We start from the raw sequence: 10,621 nt of genomic DNA on the forward strand, positions 1-10,621 counted from the left end.
TGTCCCTCCTTCTACCAATGTCTGAATATTTTTGAGATGCAGGACAGACCATTTTGTCACTAAGTGCCCTTCATGGGCCCTTCCTGGGTTTAACATGGTGGATGCGTTGTGCTTCAGTGCTTTCCTCTCCTTGCAGCCATGAAGCGGCCATGGTGCTTTTTCCATTGGGTTAATGCTGAGGGTGAATCGCCCTGTGCATCCCTCCCTGCCTACGCCAGCCAGGGACACTCTCCCTGCGACCCCCCGGGCACCCCTCGCTTCCCAGCAGTTCTGGGGTCTGAACCGCAACTGGGGAGTGCAGGTGTGTGTCCGTGCCCACGTCTGTCTGTCCCCAAGCACGGAGGGGCTCCTGGGATGGGGCTTTTGCTGGGTCACTAATACTGGGGAATATACACATCCTGGGGAGGCTCCTGCTCCCAGCCTCTGCATTGCCCGTTCTGGCTGGTTTTGCAGCCTGGCATTCATATTTAGCAGATTTTTGGGTTATTTCCCCCAAAAAAGGGAAAGCACCCAAAGCCGGTATCCTAACGCTTTAACCCCTGTGTGCCTGCTCGTTGCGTGGCTTGTCCAGCACGTGAGCCTCAGCTCCGAGGGTCTCACTTTCCTCACCATCTCCTTGGGGACCCCTCGGAGCTGCTGCCGGCGGCCGGGGCCGTCGCTGGCCCCAGCCCACCACCGCGGCGTTGTCAGCAGCTGCCTTTGCAATCTGCTGGCGGAGCAGAGCCGGGGTGGCTGCCACGTGGACAGCCCCCCCGTTCCTCCGGCCAGCCCCAGCCACGCCAGATGGCTCCTCTCCAGCAAACGGATGTGTCCGAGGGATGGAGGGTCCCCGGGCCCCTGGCCCTGCCCGGGGGGGTCAAAGCAGCCCCGTGGAGCAGAGGAGACGCTTCCTGTGTGGTGGCTCTTCTCCAGCTCCACCCCAGGGGTGGGTGGACATCCCGGGATGAGGGAAGGCTGTGCTCCAGTCTCTCCCCCCTGCTCCTGGCGTCCTGTGTGATCTCAGGCCCAGGTTTTTAAAGGCTGAATCTCACTGATACTGTCCTGTTGACGTAAAGGATGGGTGGACTTGTTTCTGATGCTTGTGCCGGTCGTTAGCAGCGTGGCTGTCATCACGCTGAGGCTGTCACCACGCTGGCTCAGCCTTCCCTCATGGGGGCTCCTTTGGGACCCCGGCGCCATGCCTCATCCCGCCCCGTTCCTGCCTGAGTGCTGTGGGGCACAGGGGGTACGGGCAGCATTTGGCTGGGATCCAGCAGCGGTCCTCTGTGTTTCCCCCCTTTCCCGTGAAGTTCAGCCTTTCGTTTCCACCTGGCTGGCTCCTGTGCGGAGCAGGGGCTCCAATGGACTTAAGGGCATCTACTCCTTTAAAGAGGTCTGGCTGGAGTGGGGTGGGAAGGGCTGCGTGGGGGACACGTGGGTGTCTAGGCACAAGCCAGGACATACTCGGGCAGCTACTGGCCCTGGGCTGCGTGGCTGGGATGGGAGCACCACTCCATGGTTGGAGGCTTCCTTCGGCCATGCTCTGTGCCCCCAAGCTGAGGGTCTCCTTGGACAAGCACCTGGCTCGGCGGGGTTGGGGGTTTCATTCACATACAGCCTGCCCGGCCAGGGAGCTCTGCGTGCTGAGGGGGACCCATGTGACGGGCACTTGTCTGAGTGCCGCTCTGCTGCGTGGGGTGACCTGCGCAGCCGCTCTGCCGTGGCTGAGAGCGCAGGGACCAATCCTGTGCGGTGCTGGGGCTCAGTGAAGGCAGGACTGCTGCCTCTTCAGCTGTAAATCAGGACATCCAATCCAATCCGTCTCTCTTTGCCTCCTGACTTCCCTGTTGGTAAACTGGGGATGACGATGTTTAGATTTTAGGATGCCCCTGTGGCCTCCCAGTTGGCCCCTTCCTTGTATCGGGATCTCATCTCAACATTTTCAAAGCACTTCGGTCTTCGGCTGGAGTGATTTCTGGGTTTGTTTTTAAGGATATGAGCTTCTGTGGCTGCCACCTTTCGTTTTCTTGCTGCATTTATATGGATTTGGTGCTCTCCTGGGATTGTTTTCCCATTCCCAACTTGGAATTGGGTGGCGGTGCTCACTGGGAAGCCTGTGTTTATCTGCGCATCCTTTGGATGCGAGAGGGAAAGGGAAGTGTTGGAACTTGGGTTGCTGGCTGCCCCGAGTCCTGTGCTGTGCTCCCCTCCGCCGTGCCACAGCGGGGCCCTCTGCTCCTCTCTGGGCACGCGTGGGGTGTGGGAGGGATGGAGGGCAGTGCGGGCACAGTTTCTATTCTGCAGTTGAATTTCCTGGCCCCAATTCCAGTTTTGTTACTGGGTTTGTAACTTGTCTGAAGAGGCAGAGCTAGACCCTCAGTCCCCACCTGCTTTAAATGGGATTATGAACCCTCAGGTGAAGGAGCAGAAGTGGGGTTACAAGCCTCAGGCCATGCCTGTAAGTGTCTCTTGAGGTGCTCAGGTGGATGATAACTAAATTCTGAACTCCTTTTCATGTTTTTCAGCTCTGAAAAGATCTTTTGAGGTCGAGGAGGTAGATCAGTCTTCAAATTCCTCCACACCACAAAGACGGACCCCAAACCCTCTCCTCAGGTCCACTGTGTCCAGCTCCACGCAGAAGTTTCAGGAACTCGGCGCCAGGAATTCGGAGCCATCCGCCCGACATGCGGACCCCACAGCCCAAAGATCACCCAAGCCCTCTCTGAGGAGAGTGGAGCTCTCTGGACCCAAACTGCCCGAGCCGGTGTCCAGAAGAACAGAAATCTCCATTGACATCTCATCCAAGCAGGTGGAGAACTCCACCTCAGGGTTGTCGAGGTTTGGCCTCAAAAGAGCAGATGTGCTGGGTCACAAACCCCCCGAGCCCACCCCAAGGAGGACTGAGATCACCCTCGGCAAGCCCCAGGAGCCGGGTCTCCGGAGGGTGGAGGCGCCAGCGTCAAAGATCCCCGAGATGCCCCAGCGAAGAGCTGAGACTGCCAACGCTCCTGTGCCCGACGCGGCCACCAAGCGCGTGGAAATTCAGGTAGCGAAGGCTGCTGAGGTCCCAGCCCCACCGGCACGGCAGGTGGAGAGCTCAGAGCCTCCCCTGGCCACCCAGCCTCCCCAGGCAGAGCCAAAGCCACAGCCGGCGCTGATGGAGAGCCCTCCAAAGAGAGAAGGTGGTGAGTACAGCTCCAGGCAGCTGCTTGGGTGAGACACTGGCTGACGCCTGCCTTCGTCCCTTGCTGCGGGCTCAGAGCCCAGGCGGGGACGCTGCGCATTGTGTGCTGCTCTTTCGGCTCCGGTGGTGATGCCTTTCGAGGCTGGTCTTGGATCTGTGCTCAGATGTGTCTACATATATGGCTGTTATGCTTGGGTTTATCCTGGCTGAAAGAGCTGTCCATTTGAGTAAAAAATGCTATCGAGGCTATCAAAAAGTAAAAAAGAAAATGCCAAAAGTCTGGGTGCTTGCAGAAAACGACAGTTCTGCCAGCTCGGGCCCCGTATGTGGACCCACCCGCCTGTGCAGCATCTAGAAAAGCCTCTGAGGTGCTGGAGAGGCGGTGGTTCTGGAAACGTTGTTGTGATGGCTTGTTGTTCAGTGTTGTTGCTTATGGTTCTGGGGCAGAAACCGCCTCTTCATTAGCAGGAGTCAGGGTTTTTTTGGCCTTGGAGCCAGAAGTCTAATAACATCATGGACCAGAGCCACTATTAAACTGGAGCTCTGGCTTATATTAGCTCTATCTTGTTTTTGATTAATCCCGTATTAAAGCCAGCTTCCCTCCCCCACCAGCCGTCATTTATTCTCCCTAATGTTTTGGAGACTTTTTTTTTTTCCTTCCCTTTTCTGGTCTGTTAATTATTTTTCCGTTCCCCATCACCCACGAGCTCTCTCCTGCGAGGGATGCAGTGGTTGGTTGGAGGGCACCACCTCCCCACCCCACCCTGTGCCTCTCCGCGGGGGTTGTGGGATGGTGTGCAGTGGCCGAGCCAGGACCTGGGAGGTCCGTGCTGGGCCCCGGAGCTGGACCACACACCCTTGTCTCACCCCACTACAGCATGGTCCCCTGCTCCATCTCCCTGGGCACAGCCCTGTGGTCACAGGGTCTGTGGAGAGGCCAGGTTTCGATGTGTGTACATGGTCTAAAATCAAATTGGGAGTCAGTGGTGGAGCTGGTGTCGAATCTGTAAGACTTGAGTGGGTTTCTCTTGGTGTGCATGTGTGTGGCTTAGGCGTGGCTTTTCCGAGCTGGGTTTAAAAGAGTGGACAAATGCCTCCAGCCGGTAACAGGTTGGTCCATCTCCAGCCAGACATGGCTGAGCTCTAAGACTCATCCCCATCGATTCAGCCTGGGTCTCCCTTACAGGCTCTGTCCCCAGCTGAGGGAGAGTTGTTTGGGAGTCCCGTCTTCTCCCGTGGGTGGGTGCTCAGCCTCATCCTGCTGGGTTTGGGCTGCTCTGGACTTCCTAAGCTCTGAACCATGGATGGTTGGATGCTTTAAGGGAGAAGACTTACTAAGCTGCTGAATCCCCCAGCTGCCCCAGGCACGGGATGAGGAGAAGGAGGGCTCTTTGCATCGAAAAGGACTCCAGGAGCCCAGAACAGCTGCTGGGGATGAGCTTTACCCAAGAGCCCAGCTGTCTGGGGTCTGCCTCGCAGAGCGAGCCGGCCCTTGGTCCTGCTACAAAAGGGGCTTTCAGTCTAAATGCCTCCGAGAGGAGGCAGGAGGCAAAGTTGTAAGGGTAGGGAGGGCTCTGGCTCCTTCTCCCTCTGTGTCAGCATGGATGTACAGCCCAGAGTCGCTGCCGGAGCCCATGTCCCTTTCCTGGTTGTCCCCAATCTCCTCCATTGCCATGAGGAGGTTGCCCTGGGCTGCTTTCGCACAGGGCCCTGTTTCGGGGCGCTCCTCCCCTTGGTCCGCAACACCCACCCCGGGGTGATGCTGGGCGGGTGGATGTCATCTCTCCTTGTTGCTGGTGTGAGCACGTGGGGGAGTTTTGGGGAGGCTGCGCCGGGACCCTTGCAGGCACCTTGCTGACGCTTGCCAGCTCCACTGCAGCTCTGGCCCCGCTCCAGCCCCCCAGGTGCAAACACCGGCTCCCCGACGTCTGTAGCAGAGACAAAACATGGCGTGAAGTCCTGCTCCCTCTCGCTGCTCCCAGGGTTTGGGGCACCCGAGAGATGCTCCCGTGGTGCTGGACGCCCTCGATCCCGTTGCTCGATGGCTCTCCAAAGCAAACAGCTGAGCAGGAGATGCAGGCAGCTGCCTCCAGCTGCCCTTCGCCCTGTGCAGGGACTTGCCTTCCCCCAGCTGCCAGGTCTCAGCTGCCTGGCCCATAACCCCTCGTCCCGCTGCTGGAGGCATGCAGGAGAGCGTGTTGTGCAGGAGGAGGCCGGTCGGAGGAGAAGGGCAGTAGCAGAGAGCTCGGCAGTTCAGAGCAAACCACAAAGGAACGGAGTAATTATAGTGCTGAACTTCGTTAGGGTGACGCGACTGGCGGCGTGGGCTGAGCCTGCTCCGGAGCCGTGGTTCTCAAGGTGGGGGGAGGGCAGGAGTTGTCTTTGTGGGGCAGAAGAGCAAGAAATACTCCTCCCTATCCCTGTTCTTCCTCTCCAAGTCCTCACGCTCTCCTGCACTCCCTGGGGAGCATTGGCCGTGGGTTTAACGTGGAGTTGGGCCGTTGCAGACGGGACGTGTGTGCACATCCCGGGTGCGATGTACCGCTGCACTGGCACCCTGGGCAAAACTGGACTGCGTGTCCCCAGGGTGGCTGGTGCTCCCCAGCTGGGACAAGGATGTGATGGGATGACCTGGCGATGTGGCTTGCTGTCGTCGGAGTAACCCAGAGAAGTCTGAGCAGGGTTGTGCAGTGGGTGTAGGCAAGGGGAGAATATGCAAAGGGCAAAAAGAGGCACAAGCAATTAAAAAGAGACATTAAAAAAGGTGAGGGGAAGTGCTGTTTCTGAACCCGCAGCCTCGGATGCTGCGGGAGTCTGTCTCCACTGCGTAGGACTTAGCAAATCTCAATATCCAAATATGACCGCCCGTGGGTGGTGATAACCCCTCCCGAGGTCCTTCACTCCCGGCCCTGGGGCCCCGGCCCAGGCTGGAGCTGGTGGCCGAGGCCGTTCCTCCCTTGTGCCGGCGGGGCAGGTCGGAGCAGGGCGTGCAGTGCCCATGCCAGCCTGGCTGGAGCTGGTTCCTCCCCATAGTGCTGTGCTGTGGAGCCGGCATGGCGGAGGGGTGAGGCGGGTGGCTGCACCCCCGGCTGCCCGGGCTGCCGTCCCGCTGCCTTTGCCTGGCAGCTGGGTCCTGCTTCGGCGACCCTTGCTGGTGTTGCAGCCAGAGGGGTGCTGGTTTGCTCAGCCCCCATCACCCCCTGCCTCTGACCCTCTTCTTCCTCCCTGGCTTGTTGGGGAGCCACAGCTTTGCCTGGGATGTCCCCCATGGCATGGGGCAGGGGGACAGCCCCACCAGTCTCCTTTCCAATGCAGCTGAGCGAGGCTGACCAGGAAAGAAAAGGAGAGTCATTGTGGGAGCAGCAATACTCCATCCAGAGACATCCGCCGGCCCTTCGCACAGGAGGGATCTTGAGGGCTTCTCCCGAGCTGGAGGCGGGACGGGCAAATCCTCAGGAAGAGCCGTATCGAGTTCGTCATGGCTCATCCTGCCATGTCCTCCTGCCTCAGCATCCCCTTCCGTGGGTGCCTCCCGACGCTGGTGTTGTGCATGCGTGGTTGAACGTCTTGTTCTCCTGTTGTTCTTCATGCCTTGCAATGCCGTGGGGGGTGGTGCAGGGAAGACCATGTTGGTCCCAGAAAAGTTAATGTTTTCCACTTCAGTTTAATCCTCTGTCTCTGGTCCCCCCAGATCTGGACCTGTGTGTATCGGGGGTGAAGGCTCAGTTCTGGTATCTCGGGTGATGGATTAGAAGCAATCCCACATGAGAAGTGAAAGCTGGTTTGTTCTGATGATCCTTTTTGTCTCCGCACAAGCTGCTGCGGTCACATTGCGCAGGGCTCCCGGGACAGCATGCTACCAGCAAGGCAGGTTCACTGTGGTTCTGCTGCCCGCTCCTGCCCTCGCCCCGTTTTCCTCTTGGCAACTGGTATGGCCACAGTTCTCCTCCCTCATGGTCCTTTCTTGCACAGATGCTCTGGAGCTTTTTTAGGTAAATCAAGGCAGATACAATGAATAAAACCAAAAAACAGGGATTTGACCTTCCTCTGCAATAGCCGTGTCCCACCATGGTGATGCGCAAAACCGTCTGAACCATCTCTGAGCTTTCAGCTTTTTTGGAGTCTTTGTCCCATCGCTGCCTGATGCCCCCCTTTGGGACAGCCACGCAGGGTGCCAGGCGCCTCTTAAAAAGCAGCAGGGTCCCTCCTATTTTGCTGCAGCACAAGCAGGATGACATCAGGAGAGTGAAGCAATTCAACTTTTTCCACGCTTTTTTCCAGCCTTGGACCCCTATAGAAAGCCTTTTCTTTTAGAACTTGCTATTTTAGAGGCTCCCTTAGAGATCGGCTAAAATAAAAAAAAAAAACAAACCCAAAAAACCAAAACAAAAACAACAAGAAAAAAGAAAACTTTCGGATCCACTGAGCGCCCTGTTGCTTTGTGCTGGGGAAGCGGGGGGGGGGGGCTGCAGCCCAGTGCCTCCTCAGCCAGCCTCAAGCCTCCGTCCTGCTCTGGACACCCAGGGACGGAGAAGCAAAGCCACCCGAGCCTTGGGGTGACTTTTCTTCCGTGCTGCCCTGAAGGGAGAGGCCGAGCGCGGGGCCGGGCTGCCCTGCTGGAGCCAGGGGTGAGAGGGATTTGGACTACTATTAACCCAGCGACGCTCCCTGCAATGAAGGGGCCAGGGCTGAGTGGAGACGCCGTGAGTAATCGTTTCCAGCTCCCCGAGCTGCACTGCAATTTAATTGCACAAAGAGATTAAAGCTGTAGGGAGACATTTCCTTAAAACCAGCTGACGCATTTGGGGTAGATTACGGGTAGTCTTTTTCTGTTGTTGTTGTTATTTTTAACGGGAAAGTGCCTACAGCCCGAGATACCAAATGGAGGGGCTGAGTGGGAAATGCAGAGTCCCAGTTTGTGAACTCAGGTGCCAGAAATGAGATAATCTGGAAAAATGGAGACCTGCAGCGCCAGTGACTTGGAACGAAGGAGCGGGAGCGTGTGCAGGGGAGACGACCGCGTGCCATCGCGGAGATGCGGCCTGATCCGGGATGCCACGTGTGCGGGCTCCGGCCCCACATGGAGAGGGCAGCGGCGGGCCGGGCGCTTCCGGCGTTCCCCCTCACACCGTGCGCTCTGCCCAGGCTGCGCAGGGAGCGGCCAGCACACCTTGGTTCCTTTTGGGGTGTATTTTGGGCACGGAGGATGTCAGGAAGGAGGCCGGGTGATGTAGATGTGATGGTGCTTCTGCTGCGTGTCTTTGCCCCCCAGGAACACTGTTCCCAAACGCATTACGTCATGTTCAGCTCCGGTCATGTTGACATTCTTGTGTCCCCTTCATTGCCTCTGCGTGGGCACAGTTTATATGGATGCCATCACGGTCCCGCGTGGGTGCTCAGCCACGCAGGACGGGCGCCGGGCCGCGAGCCTGCCTGCCCCCGGTCGGCAGCGCAGGCAGCCGGGCCCAGGTGCAGTCACCGAGAATTCGGTTGCCCTGCTGGGAGTCCCCCAGGGCCGGTAGGAAAAGCAGCGATCTCCCCAGTGGAGATTCATTATGCGAAGGAATAGTTTTCCCACAGGAAACATTACGGTTCGCACTTCCCTTCCCCGCCTCGCGTTGTTTGGGAGCAGGGGAGGGCGAACGTGTGGATGCTGAGCTGCAGAGTCCCGGCGCTGGGCGTAACGGCCTGGCAGGGCTCTTCCGTTGCTGGTTCGGGGCTAGCCGGTGCATCAGTGTCACTGCTTCCTGAGCCTTGCAGGAAGCACCCGAGGCTGGACGTGCCTCTGTCAAGGTCAAAGCCGCCTGTTCCAGGCAGAAGGTGACCAACTGCGTGGCACCTGGAGCGTCGGGGCTCTGCAGGCTCGTGGGGTCTGTGCTCGTCGTGCTGGGGCCCGAGCCCGGTGCAGCTGCAGGACCTTATCTTGCGGTATCTGCACATCTGGAGCCCATGGCAGTCGTGCTGGGGAACATGCTCCCCGCCCATCAACTGCTTTGGCATCTTCAAGCTTTCTCACATTTAGGTTAATCATCCTATAGGCTGATAAGGCAAATAAAATCCGTTATCTTGACCAAGATAAAACAAAGCGTTTACTTTGATCTCCTGCAGTAAGGCCCAGCCACTCGTTTTGTGACTTCTCTGCTGCCTGCCGGGGGAAGGAAGCGATGGCAGTGATGATGAACCTTCTGTAGTTAAGAAATCATTTTCTTCTAAACTATTTCTAGACCTCTGTCCCTGCCTGAGACGTTTCTGTTGGCCAGTAGTTGAAGGGACACCATAGGCTGGGTACGGTGCCAACTCTGTAAACTGTGTAAGAGGACTTGAGGAACTGAATTGAGATTATAGAGAGATAACTTTGTTTTGAGAAGATCAAACGTCGTTGTGAGCAAAAAAGATAACTTGACAGCAAGCCAGTTGTGTTCTTTACTCCTCCAGCAAACAAACAGGCACACAGGCACTTTTGTATTGTCCAAGATGCTGTGACTGAAGTGAATGTGGCTATAAATGGAAGAAGCAGCTGGTCTTGGATTGCAGCCTATGCTCAAACTTCTTTGGGCCCAATTTTTCTTACATCTGTTACAGGTTTTAAAGGAGGGACTTGGGGGAGACATCTGCTTTCTCTTGGGTTAGTTGAATTTGGGCCGTTCATTTCATTGGTCTTCTGAATGGGTCTCTGTGTAGAAGTTCCCTGGATTTCTGTGTGGTCACATGCATAAATATTTTGCTCTCTTGAATTGTTTCATTTTATCTTGGCATGAAGATAGTACCGGACATATTGAGAGACAAAGCTGGACTTTGGGTCTGGTCCAAAACATTTTGCAAACAACAAAACTTTGCAGATGTTTATGCATTTATGAAAAACAAATAATTTTAACAAGCCATCTAAGGTTGATGTGCCAGCTCAGGAGTGACAGCATGGGGATTTTTGGTTGCCTGGCTCCTCCTTGACTTGTATTGCCTGCAGTTTCTTCTGTGTGGAAGCAGTGGGTTGGTTTTTTGCATAGCAAAGGCAATTTGTACAACAGGGATGAAGAGTGACTGAAACGAAGCATCTTTCAGCTCCTTGAAGTTCAAAGATTGTTGATGCTGTAGTGAATATGAGCATAACCTCGGATTTATGTTTAGTTTTTCAACCCAAGAGATGGTGTCCCTGTTACGTCCGGATGGCGTCCCTGTTACGTCCGAGTTGTGTGTTCGTGAATTCTGGGTCTGCAGAGGCTTTCCGTGGCGCAGCTCTAGCGTGGTCCCTGGCTAGTGTTTCCAAGGGGTCCAAAAATATTTGGTGGTAACTGAGCACCTACCTCCATTTGTATCTCTGTGAATTCAACCTTTGTTCATCTATGAGCAAGACCTTTGCAGTGAATGCTCCCAATGGATCCCTTGCACATGGCCTCATCCATTTGTACTGCATGGCGTTCACCTTGTCTCGCTTGAGATGACTGCACTTGAGCTAATCAT

The 10,621-nt window shown here is 56.4% G+C and overlaps 1 protein-coding gene across 1 annotated transcript in view; it reads left to right on the forward strand.

Annotated features, from left to right (window-relative positions):
- Positions 1-10,621, forward strand: part of SEPTIN9 (septin 9) — a gene marked incomplete at its 5' end in the record, with an annotated part of 107,190 nt that overhangs the window by 79,124 nt on the left and 17,445 nt on the right. Inside the window, 2 exon segments of the mRNA XM_082008198.1 lie at positions 2,505-3,153; positions 3,155-3,264. Of these exon segments, the coding sequence (XP_081864324.1) occupies positions 2,505-3,153; positions 3,155-3,264 (759 nt within the window).

The sequence above is a fragment of the Phaethon aethereus genome (assembly GCF_964289735.1).
Source record: "Phaethon aethereus genome assembly, chromosome: 18".
In the NCBI taxonomy this organism is placed as follows: domain Eukaryota; kingdom Metazoa; phylum Chordata; class Aves; order Phaethontiformes; family Phaethontidae; genus Phaethon; species Phaethon aethereus.